This window comes from Cryptomeria japonica, chromosome 9 (assembly GCF_030272615.1).
Source record: "Cryptomeria japonica chromosome 9, Sugi_1.0, whole genome shotgun sequence".
In the NCBI taxonomy this organism is placed as follows: Eukaryota; Viridiplantae; Streptophyta; class Pinopsida; order Cupressales; family Cupressaceae; genus Cryptomeria; species Cryptomeria japonica.
In genome coordinates this window covers 571490219-571513859 of record NC_081413.1, presented here as the reverse complement: position 1 = coordinate 571513859, position 23641 = coordinate 571490219, and the positions used below count along the sequence as shown (strand labels likewise).

General features: G+C 35.0%; 1 protein-coding gene across 2 annotated transcripts; it reads right to left on the bottom strand.

Moving 5' to 3' along the window:
* Positions 1-2762: 2762 nt before the first annotated feature.
* LOC131062874 (uncharacterized) lies at positions 2763-21354 on the bottom strand. 2 transcript variants are annotated; one of them, XM_057996612.2, is made up of 9 exons: positions 20913-21354; positions 20721-20831; positions 19799-20621; positions 17953-19271; positions 17220-17485; positions 5044-5110; positions 4875-4925; positions 4658-4719; positions 2965-3093 (listed from the first exon to the last, which is right to left on the bottom strand). In XM_057996612.2, the coding sequence occupies exons 1-8, from the start codon at positions 21006-21008 to the stop codon at positions 4699-4701; spliced, it is 2754 nt and encodes a 917-aa protein (XP_057852595.2). In that variant the 5' UTR covers positions 21009-21354; the 3' UTR covers positions 2965-3093; positions 4658-4698. The 2 variants fall into 2 exon arrangements, with proteins under 2 accessions (XP_057852594.2, XP_057852595.2); XM_057996611.2 differs by lacking the exon at positions 4658-4719 and having other exon boundaries at positions 2763-3093; positions 20913-21353.
* Positions 21355-23641: the final 2287 nt, after the last annotated feature.

Below are 23641 nucleotides of genomic sequence, written 5' to 3'. Positions count from 1 at the left end.
GCTCCATGTTTGTCTCATGTCCTCCATCAATAAATTCAATTTAAGATATTGTTTGTAAAAAAGTGAGATATGCAATCTACATTTTTGGGGGAGGCATAAGATGGACTAATTACATTTCATTTCTTAAACATCTTTGAAATGTAGAGTGCATAACATATGAAATGATATGGCATTTTCTCATGCATAAATATTCAACAAACTTACCACTATATTTCACCCCTAATCATAGTGGCTTTCCTCTTCCCTTTATCACAGGTAGAACCCTCAACACTACTAGCAATGGATGACACATTGGAATACTTTGGAATACATTCTACAGATATATCTTTCATTTTTACATCACTCTCCACAACCAATCCAGCCATTTCAAACCTCTTCCAAAGTTATGGCACCAAAAACCCTTATCGCATGTCCATTCTCACCTAATAAATGGTGCCACCCAGCTATAACTCCCATGAAACTCAGTTTTACATATATGTCAACCAATGTTTAATCCCCTCTGAACTTTTGGATTGTGTTTTGCCCAATATATTGGCATATTATAGAAGGGTTTCATGGGATTGAAAGGGCCTTTTGCATATTTGTTTACAATTGTTGAAGGGCATGAAAAAGGATGTGGTGCAATTGTAGCAAGGCTTGCATTTTCCAAAGAACCCCCAGCATTTTGTTCAGCTTCTTTCATATTTCCTCACTCCCCATTTCATTGTCACTGTTGCCACTCATTTTTATTAATCTTCAAGAAAATAAAAAACTGAAATTTGACATTTGTGACAGAGACAGCGAAAAAAAATAAAACCTAAGATGTTTGACAGTGACAAACTAAACAAATTTGAAAAAACTGCAGATAAATCATGAAGGTGAGCACAGCTTACCTCATAGAGGCTGAAAGCGCAACTAAATCTGCTTCTTTTGCACTTGCTTTCTCTTTTTTCCTTCTAGTTTTTTTCTTCTTCTCAGCTGTTCCAGTCAAAATATACCAAAATAATATTAGAGGGGCTAAAAGTTGACTTAGTTGTGTTTTTAGAGTTGCAAGAGGGGCATGAGGGGGCTTGTTATTGGAAATAAAGACCAGACTAGACACACAGAGATGCTGTTCTGTTGCCAACCAGTTGGCAAAACACAAAAAAAAAACTCAAACACAGAGACAACTGGAGGCATGAAACATTTTTTTACTAATCATAAATGGCATTTACAAAATAACCTTCAAACTCAGATTACAATATGATTACAAACAGTTTTCTACAGCTATCCAGAGCTGCTATCAGCTGGTTTCTGCAACTATCTGGAGCTGCACACTGTTCTATTTGTCTGGAGCTACCTGTTACCGCAAACACTCCCTTCACAATCTCTGTTGCTGCTGCAAAAACATTCTATCTACTTTATTCAGAAAACTCTCTCTTACTGTTGCAAGAACATTCTTCCCTTTTGTCTCTTCTTGTCTCTGTCAAAATTCCCTCACTCAAAATTCAAATTCAGCACTGTCAGGGGAAAAGAGGGGATGAAATCAAAAAATATTTAGAATGAGCTGTTTGCTGACAGGTGATTGACTGACAAGCTCAGGTGTAATACTAATAAATTCCAACACTTGTGGGGCCCCCACATCTTTACGTTTTAACTCTCAGTTTTTTATTAATTCAACTGCTTTTTTTTTTAAATTACAAGGACGTCAAGGAGATCTGGTTGTCCCCGAGATGGTCAAGGGATGCCTAAGACATTTCCAACTGTAGCAGGAATATAGGGTCTCTGAATCTGATGTTTCAGTAACCCATCCCCAATTTGCAAGTTATCTGGGGATGGCCAAGGAACATCCCCTGCTATCCTTAAGTCCTAGGAGATGCCCGGGGAGATGAGAACACCAGTCTGAGAAGTGGAAACATGTCACCATGTAAAATTAATAAATAATTCTCTCAACAAAGGGAAAATATGTGGCCCAGAGGAAGCAAGCAGACTGCACAGAGAATGCACTTAAGAAACTACAGATTCAGAATAATCAATAATGATCTGGAATGTAAAACTTCTGTTCTTCACAATAACACCATGCCAAAATAACAGGTGTTATTTAAAATTCCAGTGGGCAATAAAAAGCACAGGATTCTTAAAAACTAGAATTTTCTCAAATAATGCAGCACAGTGATGGTTAACGAAAGCACCATTCTGCTTACAGAATAAGGTTACAAATATACCTGGTGTGGAACTCCTAGCACTAAAATTGTATGTGTGTCACTGTCAAATTATGCTGTGGAACTCCTAGTAGTACATTTATGAGTAGTGTCAGTGACAAATTGCTTTGTCACATAAAGCTTTCAAGCGGTAGCAATAATGTCCCACTTCTCCTCATTCAACAGAAATGAAAAGCCACGAAGACTTCATAAATGCCACATAACTGCCTCTTGAGCAACTTCAGTTATTAGATTAGAAAGGACATCAACACTGCAAAAATAAAATGATCTTGTAGCTAACACAACTCATGCTCTCCACTATTTTTCTTGAAAAGGTCTAGAATATTCTTAAGTAAAAGAGCATTCTATAATGAACAATGTGGGGCTTTCTTATTTACATTCTCAGTCTACACTTGTTTTCTAAAGAAGATTGTTATTTCTTTTGGTTATTATTTGCATTCAACAAATAAATTCCATTTTCAGCTAATTCAAGATTGAGACTCATTGAACGGATACAATTATGGTTGGAAAAACATGAATTAGTGTGGAGGTATTTTCTGTCGTGACATCTTTCAAGCACAAAACACCTGTAATACACGGATGTGTAGATGCAACAGATATTAGCTAATCAATAAAATTCACATTACCATGTGATAAGTTCAAGGCATGTTTAGCATAGTTATGTAGCTCTACATGTGCCACCAAAATAAAAACTTGAAGTTTCCAGAGTGAATTTACACACATATTACTATTACTGACTACCAAATCCTACAGACATTGTACAAACACACAGTTTTCATGCATCCTGTTGTTCTCAATGACGCAAAATTCTGCGGCGAGTTAATGGCTTCACATCTCTGCACTTTGCACTTCCACAACGGCATTCAAATGCTTTAATAGGATGCCCCAAATCTTCAAAATCGATTCCATAATCCTGCATTACATATGATCCAGAAAGTTAAATTTACATTTACCCAACAGGCAAACAGCTATAACATGAAACTAGTTGCAGATGTAAATCACAAACTGGCCCCACTACAAGACAACATTAAAATTGCTGACAAAAAAAAATACTGCAGACACCCAGAGAAAGTGTTGAACCATATCGTGGCTCAGCTAATGAAATGAGGTAAAATACAGAATTAATGCTTCTTGCATACTGCCTTCAAGTTCATGTCCAAGCCCCTGATAGACACAATTCATACAAGAATAAATGCCACATTTTTATTGCCATCAGGGATAATGCAGACGAAACTAAAGTTTGTCCACAAGTGAAACCAGAACCAAAAGCTTTACATGCAATCCTTTGTTATTAACCTGTAAAGTGTGAAGGCTGTGGTAGGCAACAACCATGGCGATGTGACTGAATTTTATGCTAGGAACCAGAACCCATGAAACTTGAGATTCTACACATACTCAAGTGTATTCAGAAGAGAATGTAATTATTGATAAAGCAGGGGACTACTTGTGAACTGTTTTCTACTTCATGTCATATCACATGTGCCAGGAAAGTTAAATTCTATACATGATTGATTATAATCCCATTGACATCTTTTTGGCACATATTGCAAATCAAATAAGTTATTCTTGTGCTTTTTCCCGACTGTTAGGCACTCTGCTGAATCTGTAACAATACAAAGAAAAAGTTGATTGATGTGTATATTACTTGATGTCCAAATTGATTGGCAATGTCATCAACATATTTCAAAGAGCAGATGACTAAATATAAAAATGAGTTGCTTCAATCAAAATTGCACTACAATCAAAACAACACCCTCTCAAAAATTCATATGCTGGTATTTAGATCTCTGTCAATACTGAGGGTAGAGTTCTTTCCCAATAAGCTTCATTGCACTCAGGGCTGGTATATGTCATTAAGGAGGCCCTTCCATTATAGAGGTGTGATAGCCCTTACATTTCAATGCTATGACAATATATTTGTAGGAAACTGAAGTTTCTGTACCATCGAAAGTGAAGGACACATAATAAATTCAAACCCAACCATGTTTCTAAGGCACCTTCGCCACTGCGAGACTGGACTGAAAACAACTAATGTTGCACATGGAATTGAAATAAAAACTTCAATATTACCAACTACATAGATGTATGACCATATAAATAATAAAAGAAAATCAAAATTTGAAGGCACTTAACTCCAGGAGACACAGATTGCTAAGAGAAGTTTGCATCGGCCATACTTCTAGCACTCCAAACTTATGGCTTAATCACCATTAGAATTTGGTAATAAATTCACACATTGCACTAATTGAGCAAAAGGGATTTAAAAGTAAACGTCCCAGTGTCAAAAAATCCAAATCTGACTCATTTGGCTGTCCAATACCATAACAAATTGAAAACATGCAAAAACCTGATGCCAAACAAATTCAAATTTGGCACATCAATTTATTTACACCATTATTAAATTGAAGCTATCTAAAGACTTGCATGTATGCTTTGGTAAGAAGTGAGCTATAAGTCAAAAATGGAGACATATGCACCTCCTGCCTGTCTCAATTTAGCATAACAAGGAATGACATTCTCAAACCATATTTTCTCTAGTCTGAAAAAAGCACAACAAAGAAGTTATATAGAAGATTCAAATAATGTGAAGTATTCATGCTCAATGTTGAATATGGCCAAAAATGTAGATAGAATACAATACAGACAGGTTTAAATATGCCAAAAAAAAAGCTAAAGTATAGATTTTTTGCATACCCATGTGAGCTCCTCAAGTGCTTCTACCTTTCTTGTAGTGAAGAACGCAAGCTGTAATTTAGAAGGTATAGATTAATACCAAATCAGAGACACTATTGTAAAAAGCTACAAAGCAAATGTAAGTCCAGAAAATGCCACCAGCCGGCAAGAAAGTTTCTTATGTCCATACATGGTAGTAATGACGATCTGGGGACTCCACTTCAACTGGAATTTCCATTAAGTTCGCATCATAACACCTGAAAGTGAAAGCCAGTCTACAAATTAGCAAAATCTAAAAATGTTATAGTTATTCAATTATTGTATCCTATCAATGGCATGCAACAGCAATTCTTTTATTGAATTATCTTAGTTAGAAAAGAAAAGTTAACTCTCATCTCATTTTCAATTTGAGGAACAACCCATGAATTGAAATTTATAATCGGCAGAAATTGAAAGGCGCAAGTATAATTATACTTTGTAAGCTATCTTTTTTCATAGTTCAACCCAGTCTATCTGGGACACTGTTACAAATGACCATCTAAGTGCAACACTCAGGGCATAATTTGACCTGACAAATGATGTTAAGTAGGGCATATGCTAAGATTACTGGTCTCAGATGTTGCAAACAAATGAGGCTATTAAGGGCACATAAGAGTTCATCCATGTGGATACCTCCAAATCAAAGATGTAAATATCTTAATTGGCAATAAATCTTTTGTCCGAAAATTTTTTAAAAATCGGGAATCGAGAAAAAATCGGCAATTAATCAGCAAAATTATCGAACATTTGAAAATATATAATTTCTTAAAATATTCTAAAAAAACACGTATAACTAATTACAAATATATAACAGTTTAATAAATTTTTGATGATAGATTTTTATTACCATTTAAATTTGACACGATTTTTTTATTAAAAAAAATCTCACTTTAGTAACCAGAGCTATTAAATTTAATAATCTCTGTAATAGCTACTAAAATACAGAAAGTTTGACATGAAATTTTTATTAAAAATACAGAAAAAGCAGGGTTTGTTCAGTTAATTTCATGATAGATTATTAGATAAAGCTCTGTAATTTAAAATTTAAATCTCTCACTATTTTTAAATTTAATAATTTACAACTCTTAAAAACTTAAATTAAAATGTTAAAAATGTTAAAACTGGCGGGCGTAGGGCGTCATCGGCCATTGGGAAATGCAGCGTCGGGCGTCGTCGGGAAATGCAGTGTCAACTGTCACTTTATTTTTTCCGCCCGCATTTATTGTATTTCGGTTTTTACTTTTAGGGTTTCGACGAAATTAGAAGGCGTGATTTATTATTTTGAAATCGCAATTTAAACCGAAAAAACCCCGATTTATTTTAGAAAAAAACTGCAATTTTTTAGGTAATTGCCGATTTTAACACCAATTAAATCGGCCAATCATTTGGATCCCGTTATATTGCGATTTTTCCGATTTTTATCTGATATTTTCATCCTTGCAACAAACCCCTATAATATATGGTAGCTGTGCCTGCATGAATCACCAAGTTCAAATGTGAATCCAAGTTTTGCAAAGCGAAATTTCAAAGGTGAGGTTCAAATGTGTCAAATTCTCATCTATACACATGTTTAAGTTCTCGTTAAATTCAAGGTAACTAAAACAGATATAGGAGATCAGAATGAACCTAGTTTGGCCCAGAACAATCGAAGTGCCCAAAAAAGATGTAGGAGATCACAACGAACATAGTTTGACTTGTGTCTTATACATCTTAGCTATTGTGCTCTTATTTAATATTAAAATCCATATATATATTCAGACAATTTATGCAATTGCTTAAAATAGATATTGGGCATGAATGTTATAGGAGATTCTCAAGAAAAATACTGTGGTAAAAAGTAAACAATTGTAAGTTTTAAGTTTTAAACAAATACAAATTATTTGAATGACTTCACCAGTTGAAAGCTATCTCTCTTAAGGGTGACTTACACTACCTTGAAGGAGTGCCCCAAAAGCATTTACTTATTTTTTCTTAACTCTTACGGTTACAAAATAAATAATTTTCCTGGTTCTATCACTGGCATGGTTATATAAATTATAAAGATTTAAAATCAGAAGTGATCATTGATTTTCTGTTCCTGAATATGTAAAAGATGAGAAGATCAGATGTCTAAATATTTTTTATTTCTTATTAATCACAAGACTTGACCAAGCTTCCCAAAGAATCATTCAGCATAAGTTTGGATATGCTTGAAATTCACTCATTTTTAAATTTGATTTCGAAAATTTTTAGCACTTACATGAATTAATACTTCCAAGGGTACATATAAATTAGCATTTCATAGAAACCCTTTCAGCATTAGGATAACCTCATTAAAAAGTCCCACCATATTCATCCCCAATTATATTGTGCAGTTTATATCTATGAAACAATCCTCAAACCATATTATCCTAATGATATCCATTAAACAATCCGCAAACATCTTATACTGATGATATCTCTGAAACATAGGGATGCATCTGCAGCTATTTAAAAAGAGTTTCCTGATTTCCTTTGATATAGGTACTTAAGTCTTTAAACACACATTTGTATACATTTGAAGAACAAATCCTCGAGTTATGTGAATTGAACAGTGAATTGAATGCATAGTGAGTGGTTTCATTTTTTCCCTTTTCCTGCAGTATTTAGAATTTCCTCTTTGTTCTCTTCTTTGGCCCTCAAAACCTTGGTACTCAACACAAGTTATTCTTCTAGTACTGAAGAAGAATATAAGATCGCAGACAAATGACTGTCTCAAACCCAATCCCCTTGATGTTAGTATCATAATTAGCCCAAGACAAACCATAAGGCAGTGGTATGATGCGTTGATGGGTGTTTTGTGACCACACCAACACAATAAAGTTTCCAAAGGACACTGTATCCCCTCTTGAGAAAAATCCCGGGAATACTAAAATTGTGAAAGATCATACAAGTGACTCCAAGGTTCCTACTGCAAACGTGCAACTTTATGTTGGATATGAGCTCGTTTGGCTTGATGTATGCTGGTAACACAAAGGGACTTACGTTTGAATTGTTTTTCACTTCTTCTGCAATGCTGGTTGTAACTTCATTGGATGTTACAATCTTGAGATGCTTCTTCTTCGAACGGACACAACTGAAATGAACTGAAATTAAAGGGGAAAGGGTTAGAGAATCTATTCTACTCCTAAGGACAATGATATCAATGGATAGTGCTCCAATGGACAAATTCCACATTAACCAAGTTTAGCTTCACCAAGCTCAGCAACAACTCCACAAGACCAATGCAATCTTCCAAGGGTTATGCAAAGAATTTTCATATCATAATAAACACCATCATAACGAACAATGTACATTCAATGATCGAAGTTAAGCATCCATATAAAAAAGGCTCAGGGTAACTTTACACTACAAATAGAAATAATCTAGGTGCAAAAAGTATGAACCATTGAAATTCATCTAACATTGTCACATTCTCCATTAACATCAATGTACTTCTAACAATTTGAGAAATTGAAGGAACATCATGCAACAAGTTGAAATCGACAAGAATTGACCATAACTTCAATGCAATCAACTTTTATTTCTCCAAGTCATATGCAACAATGTCTTCTCCTTCTCCTAGTCTACTTCTACTCTAAGGAGCAAGAGCTCACTACTTTTAATGAGCTAACTATCTGATGAATTACAAATGAAAAGGCAGGGCCTTTTATAGAGATCCTCCCACAAACAAACGGCCAAGATTACACCATGCAAACCCTAATTAGAGTTTGACCAAGAATAACCCTTGAGGCACAAAGTAGTGGGTTTGGCAATTAATGAGGCAACACACCCACTAAGCATTTAGTAGCCCATCACTTAGAATAGCATGCCCACTAAGCATTTAGTAGCCCATCACTTAGAATAGCATGCCCACTAAGCATTTAATAGCTCATCGCCCAAAATAGCATGCCCACTGTCCCTCTCCTTGGCGACAAATGTAATAAATCTGGTAATGTGGTTTGGAAACACGTGATTGACCAGAGAAGGTGTCGGGGCGCCACCTCAGCATTTTGGACGCCATGTGGACTAACTCATCACAAAGAATATTCCATTTTGACTGATTGTGATGGAGTATATTCCCAAATTGCATCATCTGGACCAAGGTTCTAACTTTGATCAACTCTTCTAAAATCCTTCTTTGATCGTTTTCTTCTTTCCGCGTACTTGAGTTCGAGAATTCACCTTCTCGAAATGGATTGGACTCCCTTGTCGATGATTCTATCATTCTTGAAGTCTTTCATACTTGAACTAGATCTCGAGAACTTTGAATATCTTCCTTGAACGTCCAGAACTAGAATTCTTTTATACTTTTCGAAATTCCTTGTGATGATGCCCTTGAACTAGAGAGATGAATCTTTGATGCCCTCTTTTCTCCCTTTGACTTGCCAAATGCCATATTTTATCAAAGACATTACCTTAAGCATTAAATTCCATGCCTTATGTCATTGATCCACCTTGGGCGCATATGAGACAGGTGGAAGGATTATTCCAACACAGCCAAAATTTCAATTTCCATGACTTCATGAATGCTCGGGTGCACTTGGAGCTTGGAGAAGGAATTTTTCCATACTTAGTCAAATTTTTGAGTTTCCATGCCTTGAGAATGCTTGGGCGCACATGAGATGGCATGGAGGAATTTTCCAACACTTAGCCATTTTTGCCATTTCCAAGACTTGGGTGCCTTTGGAGTACGAAGGAGGAAATTTCCAATACTCAACCGTTTTTCACACATTCCAAGACTCTTGGCATGCTTGGGCACATTCTGAACACAGAGAAGGATTTTTGGACTTTTTGAAAATTTCTCTCCTTGGAATTTGTGCCCAAGGAGGTCTTCCTTGAGCACTAAAGTAGCAAAGAAGGATTTTTGGATTTTTGGAAAATTCCTCCTCTCCTTCGAACTTGCGCCCAAGGAGGTCTTCCTGGAGCATTAGAGTGGCAAAGAAGGATTTTTGGATTTTTGGAAAATTCCTCCTTATCTTGGGATTTGTGCCCAAGAATAGATTTCATTGTGCTTAGTGCTCCCAAGGAGGATTTCCAAACAGCTAAAATTTGATCACCTGCTCACTCATTTTCTTTTCCTGCTTTGCTCATTTGCTTTTTCGAATTTAGAACTGGATGCTCAAAACCTAGTTAGTGCTTCTCCTATTGCCAAGGATAGAACTTCCAAAATAGACTTACTAAAAACAGTAAGTTCTTCCAAACACAATATTAAGGAAAGTGGGGACACAATGAAACTTACTAAAAATAGTAAATTTGTTCAAACTCAAAATTAGGCCAATTGGGCACCCAATGAAATTTACTAAAAATAGACTTACTAGAAATAGCCACTACTAAAAATAGCATGTCCAAACTCCAAATTGGCCAAAACTAAGACGCGCTGAAACTTACTTAAAATAGTAAGTGCTAAAAATAGACACTGCAAAAATAGAAACTTCTACCAGAAGCACCGAAAAAGCACCGCCACCAAGCCCCATGAAGGATTTTTCCTTGTTTTGGAAGAAATTCCTACTTCCTACCTTGCACAGACTCTTAGAGTGCAAATAAGACCTTGAGGAGGATTTTGTCCCATACTTAGCCAAATTTGCATAAGTTCATCATTTTGTTAGTAAATTCCTTGTTCTATAATTGCAATCTCTTCCTTGGATGATGATATCGTCCACTCAATGAAGTCCTCTTCTCAACATCCAAAGTCTTGTTCTCGCATCAGTCCTAAAACGACAAGAAAACATTGTAATCTTACAAGTATCAATCAAGTCATAAGTTAACAAAATGCAAAGTTCAAAGGATAATCAATAAATACAATGCAATTTAAAAATATTTTGAAAATCCTAATTCTTGACTTGACAACTGTCAAGGCTCTATACTCTTTAAAATCCATTCCATACTTCGGCATTTCATCACCTCCAAAGGCCAGAATCCAGACCAACAAGACCTTATAACTCATTCCTTAGGTTCAAAATTTGACATGAAGTACAAAAGACTTGGTTTATTCAGCAAAAAGAGGGGTACCCATTTGCAATGAGGCGATGTGTGAATATGTCACAACAGGATAATATATGAATCTGCCACTCTTGTGAAAAACAATTTCACCAAAGCATTTTGGGCTGAAATACACCACCTTGGAATCATCAAGAAGTAAGTTTAGCCATGTTCACTACATCCTCTATTATCAGCTAAATTATCAGTAAACAGTTCCCATTCCTTCCCAGTCCACTTCAACACAATAGTGAAAGTCAGTTTTAGAAAGCTTATCAAACAAACGATTGGAAAGTCTAGTTCTGGAGACAATAGAAAAAAAAATCGTTTCACAGAGAAAAGTATAAAATGCAACTCCATGTTTGTTGTTTTATGGAACTAAGGCTTCAGTTTGAAGGCCTTAACAATAATTATGCATGTTCTGGGTAAAGATAGTATCCATCATTATCCATTTATAAACATTATACATCTCTTATCCAGTAAATCCCTTCAAATTGAGTGTTTGATAATAGTGAAAATAAAAATAATAAAAGTTGCAATTTCAGATTTCTGAGGTGCCAAAGACGATCAAAACGTCCAATATAAGTTCAGACAGTCACCACTACAGCTACTGTCTGTTAAGCAGCCATGATTGTCAGGAGAAAGTAATATCATGTTTATTGGACATTAGAAGGATTTCACAAATTCAAATTGATTGTGATCAACAGGGACATTTAGAAGCTGCTAATAGGTCTTATCAAAGAAAGAGTTCATCAAACCTACAGAAACATATGCCAATTACTTGATATTATTGGAGAAGAATCAGAAGATAGTTCAGATGCAAGAAAATATACAATCTATAATAAAGAAAATTCTAGACTAAACAATCTATAGTGAGTAATTAAAATACAAGAATTACAATTAAATTGATGAAAAGAAAATCTGGAAATCGGCACGATAAGGTCATGTAAGCAAATTTAATTGTAAGGTTGCACCCAACACCCCAGTAAAGAAGGTTGGTGATAATGTAACCCTCATTTCCTCTTAGTCTTAGAGAGACACAACATATATGAAAATAAAGCTGATGCATATCCAGTCAATCATCTGTGAGAAGGATCATAGTTTAGAATCTTGGATACTTATAGTGAACTTTAAAACCATTATGGAGGGAAGGTGGGAAAGGAAAAGCATGTTTCTCCATAACCCATACATTTGAGCACAACTTCTATATAGAAAGCCTATGATAGTACCTTTGACTGATGACCAAGAAGTAAAGGACAAGCTCACCACAAAGATGTTTACAACAGATGAGGGTAGTGTGCTTCACCAAGTGTTTGTATCTACGGCAAAACTTGGAGAATTCATCAACATCACAAGTGCTATTAAGGTCCCATAGTCAATCTGATTGGATGGCAGAGACCTATAAAGATAAATTTCTAGAGCTTTGACAGCTTGCCATTTGCCTTGTCCAATGGTTCTTACTCCTATATTGTTGGAAGGCAACCTCTGCCTAAAACTTCATTTACTATTCAGAGAAGCATATTTTTAGCAAAGAAAGGAGAGAAGCTTTGCTTCTCTACTTGCCTTGTCCAATGGTTCTTACTCCCATATTGTTGGAAGGCAACCTCTGCCTAAAACTTCACTTACTATTCAGAGAAGCATATTTTTACCAAAGAAAGGAGAGAAGCTTCGCTTCTCTACATAGCACTTCATTTTCAAACTCACAAAAGACTCATGAGATAAAAGAATGGATGAGCACTGGCACTGCGATAGGATGTGGACTTGAAAGATGCCTCATTAATCAAAGGAGCACCTTTACCTACTAAAGGCTTAGTTTTGTGACACTAAAATATGTATATTAAGCCAACGATGATATTGATAGAGACACCAAATATCAAGCGATACTGAGTCACCTAAAGGAAGAGGACTGGGCACATGCTATTTGACCATAGTCAATGATGTCTGTTTCTTTATCTTAGTGATCATGTAAAGAAAAAAAAGTGATCATGATGTACAATTGCATTTTTATTATCTCTTGAATATTAAATGATTCAAATGATCGGCATTTCAAATTTTCAAAAAACACATCTAGACTGTTTCAACAATTATTTGATTTGATGTTTAAATTTGTCTAAATTTATTATCTGATCTGCAACATTTAAATAGCAATATATATATATATATACTAAAAATAGGGATATTATGAACAAAATAGATAATTCATATTGTTTTTTACACAGAGAAATAATTATTCCATAAAATATTAATTAAATTACTACATATTATAATTATAAAATTAATTTAATAAATATTTATATATTGTTTAAATAATCATATTGATTACCGCATAGCATATCAATTACCAAATAAAAATCACTACCTTTTTACTCTACTAAATAAACTGAGAAAATATTAAAACAGTAATCTTCATAAATATGAAATGATAAATGATAATTTGTAATCAGTTTGTATTTATAAAGATTGCGGTTTCTTTTCCGAGGATAATACAAAATTAGTAATCCACATGCCTGCCCCTCTTGTTATACCAAATGAATAGCTACTAACATTTGCTTCCAAAAGAAATAATATGCAGGTTAAATAAAAATTATTTGCAGACTGAAAAAAATTCAAAAATGCTTTTTTTTCTGTGGATTCACATGGACTAGTCAATGTTCCCCCAAGTTTGGTTTGGGTTGTCCTAGATTTGTCCGAGACAAGCCTGCCGACTGTCTGTCAACCCCTGATGGAATGTACCCAGATCCAGCAGCATATTCCACAGAAGCCAGATCCGGCTGCATATTCGATGGACCTTTTTGTACAGACATACCTGTAATGTACCCAGCCCTCCTAAAAAAATCTGTTGTACCAACATATCATACACACATACCTGTACCCATACCCAATTCTAATTCTGATTCCACAACCTAGACAATTACTAATAGCAAATTACACGGTTTTAGTTTTTTATCAACTACTGGAATTTAATTTTAAAATCTTAATTTTATGAAATGGATGAGTTCACTAACTATTACGTACTTTAAACATGTTTAAATAGTTGTATAAGGGCTTGTGTAGTACTGGTAATCGGTGCGAGAATCATAGTGACCCAATTCCAAATCTCTCCATCACAGGATGGTGACCCATAAGTTCAGTTGACACATGCCAAGGTTGTAGTGTAACAATTAGGGTCATATATGAGCGTACCCAATGTTTTAATCTCAAGAATGTGGTCCAAACTTACTCGTGTTAACACCATGTTAAAAGTGGCCTATATCTTCACCCAATATTTACCAAGAAAAATAGCAGTTTAAGTCATTGCCTTTTGATACAAATCTATGAACCTTTCCCAAAAATGAATTCCTTTGTCTAGTTCAAATTAAAACAATTACGGGAAACATTCAAGTGTGCACAATGTCGACATGTCTTAAAAATATGATCTAAACTTCCTCACACTATATTAAAAGTAGCCCATAGCCTCAGCCATGATTTACCAAGCTTCAGAAAAAGAATTCAAATTGTTGTATTTGATTACAAGATTACAAAATATTCCTTCAATCGGATTTGTTTGTCTTGTTCAAGTTGACACTATGTTGTGAACACCAATAAAGTCCTCATAGCTCCATTTTTTCATGGGCTCCATGGCTGATAATTTTCTTAAAGAATCTTTTGCCAAAACTCTGTCCTTTATTTTGCTAACAGAAGCACATATACTTTTAAAAATTTATTTCACCTGAATTAAGCACTACAGTAAAAGATGAATGTAACTGCAGATAGAACTCCTGAACATAAATGATTATGTGTGCTGACTTGATTTATAATATATATAATTTAAAATGTGAAAATACAAAAGACAGAAACAGGAGAACACTTATGCATTCAAATCATACTCATTTATATAACTTAGTTAAAGTATTTACTCAAACCATACTCAGTGCTTCCTTTTTGCACCTCACTCGAATGTGGGTACTGATTCATAGTCAATCTCTACATAGGAAACATAATTTACAATACTCTACAAAAGGCAGGAACCCAATAATATCTTCAACGATTGAAAGGACACTTCATGTTGATGCATCAAACATTAATCATGTGATTTGACATTTCCTAAATGATACAAGTCGCACGGTTCCATTCTAAATATATAAGAGTTCTTGAAGATAAAATTTCCAAAACTAGTTATGACACGTAAACATGAAGAATTACATACATTAACATAACCACCTGCTTTAAAAGGTAGAAAAAGCAAAAGAGTCATACAGTGGCATAATACATGTGGGAACAATTATAATTTTTTTGCTTCACTAAAATAACCTAAAATTTTCTATAATAGGTTTATTGCGAAGGTGTGGAAAGTTGAAACAAATTAGTAATTTAACCAGATTGTTCTGTATTTCAAGAGACTTTGGCATTGACAACTTTCAGCCAAAAAAAGTACTGAGAACCAAATCTTATTATCCTAAAATTAAACAATTGTCTCATACAAAAAATGGAACTCACACAAAAGCAATGTTGGAAGTATACAGCCCATTCAAAGATGTTATGGGAAGATTTAAGGTAGTGAAGCAAAATGGGAGGGAAAAAAACAGATTTTAGAGAATGACATATTCAAGAAAGCGAGTAAGACGCTATATGACAAGTACTAAAAACACTTACTTCAAGAGTTTGTAATCCAATTTCTGGTGTTTTAGCATCAACTATTTGAGATTCCAATGCTTCAACGGACTGTAAATTTCCAGCAATTTGTTGTCAAGACAAATTTGAACTCAAAGGAGTTTCATTGCCATACACGTGTGATTACGGATTAGCATTCAATCATAGTCCGTCATCATGAGGTGTATTTAACTGATATAATAATTCACCGCAAAAGAGCATTCACTGAAATTAGTTATTCTCTGTGGTTACTAATTAGTGATTCAACTAAGGTCTAGTCAGAATAACTCGGGTTCATCTAAGGTGTAGAAGAAACATTTACAAGAATATGTATGCTAGTAAGTGATTGTAATTAACTCAGTAAATAGTCACACCCAACTATCACAAACCTTTCAAAATAAACATAAAATCCATATCAGACCCCATTAAAATTTCATTCTTCAAGGTCAAAGGGGGTCGGAAAAATCCATTATTGAGTTTGATCATCCAAAAAGACTCAACCATCAATCTGACTTAATAAAATGAGTTATAAGATGTTTTCCTATATCATACATAGATCACTATCAACCACTTGAACTTAGGTATATAAAGAAGTCAGATCATCATTTGATCAAACTGATCAATAGCAAAGAAGTGAAACCAGAAGACCCTTCAATGGATAAAGTTATAAACAGATAAAAACATGTCTCTGAGCTTCTGGATTTGATTGTGTGAGCTTTTTTACATCAACGTTTCAGATCACACTCTGTGATCCATCATCAGAATGAAAGTAGAGAGCACAAGGAAAAATGAAAAAAATGTTGCAGACCAGACACTCTCTCTCTCTACCTCTTCTTATTGTGGAAATCTACTGATATAGATAAAAACATTTCTTGACATTTAAAAATTGTTTAACAAATGACAAGATCTTATGTATCCTCAGACCATTTCTGAATTTCTGCAAAGAACTTAATAGTCTGAGTTTGCAATTTAAGCAACACTACTTCATGCAGTCTTACAGATGACGACAATCTCCCAAAGTTAGTTACAAGTCGTGGTGAAATAAAGGTAATAAACATGAGAAGAATCAAAAAGATTAACTAGATTCCAATGACAAATAAGATCAGAAGATACTACTACTTAAAAAACTACTAAACTGTTGACTTGATAAGAATCCACTTTTAATTTCTGGATTTTCAATGGAGTAAAATGACATCAACTTAGAAAGGCTAGTGTTGGTATCATGTGGAAAATAATAATCCACCAAAGTCAGTCAAAAGCAGTGTTAGCAAATGAATGTCTAGAAAACACAGAAAGTGATAATAAGCAAGCATTCCATGATCAGAGGCTTGCAGTTACAATACTGAATAAGGGAAAAATTCAAAATGTCAATTAAGATTGTTTGTAAATACCTTTCAGACTATTTATTTGTGTATAAACATCATCATGTTCTATTATATGAAGTAACTTCATTTTCAGGACAGGTTCACTTTGGTGAAAATTAATAAAACCTTTGTGTCATGACAAAGGTCATAGGCTTCAAGTTACAAAACATTAATACGGGAAAAACAACAATTAACACTGCTATAAATAATTTTTCACATTACTCGTGTGTAAACATCATTATGTTCTATTATATGGAGCGATTTCATTTTCAGGTCGGATCACTTAATTGAAAACCAACAAAATCAGAAAGGTTGGTCTTTGTATAATGCAAAAGAACATATTATGAAGCTTAGTTACCTATGGTTGATAAATCTTGCAACATTTCCATAATGAGTGGCATCCAAGCAAAGAGCCTCTTCATCCTTAAGGACACCTTCAGAGCACCAATCTGCATCCAAGAGCACTGGATAGTGGTGCTTTTCATCACACATTCTTTCATTGTTTCTATTGTATAGCTCAGTGTTTGTTATAATTTCCCCCACATACTCGCACACAAAGGCACCTCTAGGTATTTCTTCAAGAGTGCGAACACCCCATCCCTTCTCTTCTGGAGTTAAGAAAACCTGCACAGAAGTTGAAGTTGCAGTGCCTTAATCTCCTTACTCTCTAATGTGTCTGACCCAAAACTAACATAACAATAATTAAAAATATTAACAAAATCTCCAAATTTGTCTCTAGGTCATCCTTCTCTCTAACTCCCAAACTCACAAACCCAACCAAAATATTCATGCAGTGGCTAGATGCTTTGAACCTTATGCTGTATTCATTCACCAATAATAGAAATATCACTTTGTATTTTCCATTCTTTGTTCATGCTAAAACACGAAAAGGTACACCTTGTTTTGCAAAATTCTCAAAAAACAAATCATTCTATAAAAGAATGATAATTTTGTCTTTTCCTATGTTTTAAAATAGGCATATCACCACATAGTGTTCTTAACACTACCTTCACTAAAAAAGCAAGTAATTATATTTTTCCAACCATAAATAGATAGTTAAAATATTTGCATAGTTCACATGATATTCTTACCTGTAACTTACAAGTAATTCCTCTCTGTACCACACGGTTTCCACACTGCTTATTGCAACCACATTTGCTCCAGCACTCCTTTATAAATTTTCTAATCAAATGCCCCTTACAAGGATCAGGTTTACACTCATTCTTTGTCCTCTCAGTAGGGCAATCTTTACAGTAAAAATATTGATGTTGTTTAGGCTTCATATGTAAAGACATTGCATCCTCAATGAAGTATTTTTTCAGAGTACCATCCCTTGTGTAGGCATACTCACCTCCTGTCTCTCTGGCACATGCACATGTTATAGGAGATTCCAAGCAATTGCCAGAGCAGTTTGAGCAGCAATCATCATCACCAATTCGAGCTAGAGAAACATTCAAATATGCATTTTGATAAACAATACTCCTTTGTATATACTGAAATGGAGTGGGGACATTCTCACTGGATAGCTCATTCACAATTGGTATTGGGATGACCTCTTCGCCCCTAGATATGTCCTTCGGATCATGCATTGGTCTGGATTGTTCATCATCTACTCTGCATCGATCAAGACTTATTAATGTTGTGCACGTGGCAGCATTATCCTTTGATTCGGCATGATCATCATCTTCAAAGGATACTGGAGATTCCCCGCTTTTCTGAATGGTTCTTGGACTTCTGCAAACTCTGTCTTCGTCATTTGGCATTAAATGATTGGTTGCCACTGAGACAGCCTGAGTATGGTTTTCAATGCAAATTTGGCCATCCTTCCTTTTCAACAACTGCTGGCCAAACATTTCCATCAACTTTGTAGCTGGAAAATTTGGTAGAAGAATTTTGAATAATTGTTGTGTTTGGACTTCAATCATTTTGAGGACCCGGTCTGTGCTTAGTAGCCGTGGTATATCTGTTTCTGTGACACCAGTGTTTAAATCAAAGTTTGTTTGTGCATTTCCTGGTGCTTGAAGGCACTTGAGACATGCCGTTTCAAGCTCTGATTTTTCAAAATCCTTATGACATCCTAGAGATGGCTGCATATGGCCTGATTTTTCAATGCCATTATTGTATTCTAGACAAAGTTGTGTATGACTATGACCTGATCCTTCAAGGTCGCTATTGTAAGGTGAAAAAGGTTCTTTAAGATGTGGTGCATTTCCAACGTTATTGATCACTGAAAATCCAGTTTCTGGTCTTTCTGAGAGAAATTCTGAAGTCAAATCTTCTTCGTTGTCCATTTCCATATATGTTTCAGCGAGTGCCTCTAGGGCATCGTCACACTGCTCTGAACGACCATGTACTTCATGCGATTCCTCCTCATTTCTTTGTAGTTGTTCAGAATCACAGACGTACTGTACTGCTTATGAAAGAAATACAGTCAGAAACATATTGAATGATGCACCTCCAAGGATAAAGGCAAACAGAGACTTATCCTAGCAAACAACATACTGCAAATGTGACGAGCGGATATTCAAACAGTAAGCACCACCCACTAATGTGTCCCTTATTTTGACTTGATTGCAGATACTCACTACTATTCAGAAACCCATTCAAATGACTCTACTTCTGCGATTTTTTTTTTAATTAAAAAATTACATACCCCATAAATTAATCAAAAATGATGTTAAATTACATTTGAATGTTTAGAATAAAAGTTGGCAGTTGGAATGCAAGGCCAACAAAATCGAAACGATCACAAACTTTAGAACACTTATGAATAATCCAACCCACGCCTTAAGTAAAGGTATCATTTTTTTAAGCTGTTTTAAAAGTACTTTTAAGAAAACACATGCAGCCAGTGCCGCATATGGGTGTGGCATTCGGGACTAGTCCCTCACCGCTGCATATAAGGCAAGTTACATGAAGGCAGAAAATTAAACTTACCATTTTGTTGGGTACCGAAATCAATGTTCACGGCGGCTATTGGAGCCACACTGATGATGCCAAAGCTCCTGCTCTCCCCATCCTCATGCTCATTCTGTCTCTTGGGAAGCCCCGCTTCACTCTCACCTTCACATTCAGTACTCATACTTTTGTCTTCAACAATGGGGGTTCCAAAACAGGTAATGGCACTATTTGGGTCTACTTCCACTTCATACTCCATCTTAGGCTTTTTCAAAATAAGAGACGGCGACAGCGACGGTGGCGGAGGCGGAGGCGGAGGCGGAGGCGGAGGCGGAGGCGGAGGCGGAGGCGAAGGGGGTGGCAGAGCCAGGGGCATAGCAGGAGACATAGGCTCTTCGTCTGCAATTCTCTTACCCCTCTCATCATCAACCAATTTTCTCTTGCCCTTCTCATCGTCACCCAATTTCTCCTTATCCCTCTCATCGTCAAACAATTTCCTCTTACCCCTCTCATCGTCAACCAATTTTCTCTTACCCTTCTCATCATCAACCAATTTTCTCTTGCTATCCACGAGCTCCACCTCAGGCTCTGCTTTAGATTTCTTTTTTACGGGAGTGCATCTTTTTCTGTTGCTACTCGAGGGAGAAGCCTCATCGATGCATTTATCCTCGCTTGGCTCCGGCTCTGACTCTCGTTCTCTCTCACGGCGAACCACACGGGTAACCACCACGCTTCGAGCTCGAGTGAGAGGAGGCACATACTCGTACTCGTTCTGCACTTCCCCTTCGTCTTCATTCTCACTGTCGCTATCCACCACAACGTTACATTTTTTCCTTTTCGTCTTTGATTTCTTTGTTTGTACCTGAAACACAATTCACAAAAACTCATACAAACAGACTACTACAGTCAATTCAAACCCTAAATGCTTGAATTTTCATATGCAATGCAGTGGTAACAGAACCTCCAATTCCTCGTCTTCTTCTTCTTCTTCAACCTCATCATTCTCGAAGATGGCATCTGCAAGAACCCTGTAACTTTCGGCTTCTATAAGCTCCCATTCATTGTTATACAACTGTGTAAACACAAGAGGGTAATGTAAGTTAGAGGCGCTGTATAAGAGGGGCAATAACATGTGAAAAAGCAGGGGACAAACCTTCAAAAGACGCTTCAGAACAGGACTGACGGTATTACTGCTGAGTCCAATATTCTTCATAGCTCTCAGAGCTCTATTAAATTTTTCGTTCCCCATTGTCACACAGTGAGGAATCAGTGTGAGGGTTTCGATTTTTACACAGACAATTCACATTCTCTACTCCACTACCCAGTAATGTCGTGTCATGTGATGCTTAATCCTGCTGCATTCACCACCTTTCTCGATGCCATTATGATGATTTAAATTAAAATTATTGAAATGACAGCTTTGCTTTCATGATTTCCTTCGGAATGGGTATAATTAATTAATTGTATATGTCCTCTCTCCATTGCATCGAAATCATGGGGCAGAAGACACCTAAAGCCACAATGATCACAGCAGGGTCTCAATTTGTTTTTCCCTTCTATTTTCAGCAATAGCTAATTTATAAATCTCTTAGGATAACAAAATTTGGAAGAAAATCTTATATAGAAATTGTGATTAAGGGAAGGTTAAATGATTTCAATCTTTATATATCTGGTTAAGAAGTGCTTTTAGAGGTATGAATCTTGATGAATGGTCATTCTATCACGTGCCATCATTCTCATCAATTGTGTTGTTGAGCTATAACCTTTCCCTTAAAAGTAATTTTTGCATTACCTTGATCTTAATTCAAATATCTCAATAGAAACAAAACTATCAAAGATAGACAAATCAATCACAATCTATGAGAGCTCTAAACATAGTAAGACATGATTATGTCCAACACTCTTGCAAACATTTAAAGGACTCATTTAGTACATGAGAGATATAATTTAGATATAATATTCACACTCATGTACAATTCAAATAGTGATACCAACTAGTACCATTATCAAAATCTAAGTGCTTTCTAACTTTTTATTTTAATTTTCAATTTACTTAACTTGTTGTGTAATCAATTCATTATATTTATTTAGAATCATATTAAAATGTTGTGTTATTATTTTTCTCTAGAATTTTTTGATACTTTTCTCTCTACAAAAAAAATATTATTATTTTAGTATTTTAAATCTAGTAAATTTTTATGTCTAAATAATATAAACTATAAAACTCTAAAAATAGATTGCAATTTTTAATTAAACAGTTTAATATTATTATTATCTTATTGAAATAAATTCATTAGTTTTTTTTAATCCAAATCTAATCTAATAAATAGAAACAAATGGAATAACAATTAAATTAATAAAGTTGAAACTAAAATATATTAATAAATTAAATTTAGAGGATAAAGAGGGTTTAACTCTTCTTGATTGTGTTTATGAATGATGATTATGTTGATTGTTGTGATCAAAAATAATAACTAGAAATTTGACTATCATTATACAATATGGAATATGTGATGTATCATGAGTGTGATATGACTAATGTAATAGCAAGAAATGTCGACATTTTTATTGGCACAAGATCTAGTATTTTTATAGATATGTATAATGCTAATGTGGTTATATTGCACTCTTGTATTTGATACCTACATTAAAATAGAGGGTTGTGATAAAAAGTGCAATGGCAACTACTATGTGCAAGAGGGAAGATAATCAATTTCCTTGATATAAGTCAAGTCCTTACATAATATACTATGACATGCCAAGTAGATGATGCAGTGACTATGATTAATTATTGATGTGGTGCTAATATAGTATTCAAGCGCAAATACTTTATTACGAGTGATTCCACGACTATCTAATGATGGTTCCACTGGTTGAACAAGATCCTTGTCACTCAATTAAATATATTTGACATATCATCTAATTAAGTAAAAATTAAATTCTAGGAAAATCAACTTCATGTCATGGGAGATTTAAAGTTGGAATTTGGGTGGAGTAAACCACAGTAAACCCAAACCCAAGGATAAGACTACATGTAGCCTATTTTAAGAAGGTAGGATTCCTTCAAGATCATCTAGTCCTGAGGCAATGGATAATTCATGATAGATTCAAGAATAAGATTAGTTTGTTGTGCCAAACATGTTAATTTGAGGACAATGAATGTGCACCTATGAAAATACCAAATAAATGTAAAATAAAGGTGTAAAAGTGTAGTGTGTGCAACTTTATCATTTATAACTTCTCCCTTTTGGTTTGCATTTGAAAGTACATATCATCATGCATGCCAAAGTAAGATATGTAGTAAATGAAACAAAAAATAGATCTAGGATATAGTTTATGGGTGATGTCTTGTGATTCTTCATGCTCCTATAGAGAAGATGTCATCCATACCTACACACGCATTATTTAGTGTGCCTATATAATTGTATTAGTGCACAAAAAACATATGATCATGTTAAACAACACAATGTTATTAGCATGAAGTGGATAACATATAAAGTTGATGTGTAGTTTATTCTAGAGTGGAGTTGTGAATAAGTTGGATCCCACAATATATACATCATGTATGACATTTGATGGGAAAAATATGATGCATGAGGTAATTGTGGGGTTGTGATCAACTTGCTCCCCATAACAAATGCAATCATGAAGCCTAGTAAACTTAAGACTAATAAATTGAATCGCAATGTATGAGACAATCACAGAGTTGTGACAAACTTGATCACATGTGTGTGTAAACATGAAGCCATGTTAAATTAATAAATGGAGTTATGGCATCAAATATTGTCATGAGCTTGCGATTGATTTGACCCATGTGATGTATGTAACCAAAAAGCTATGTAAAGAAAAGAATAAAATTAAGATGTAGGTGAAATCATCAAG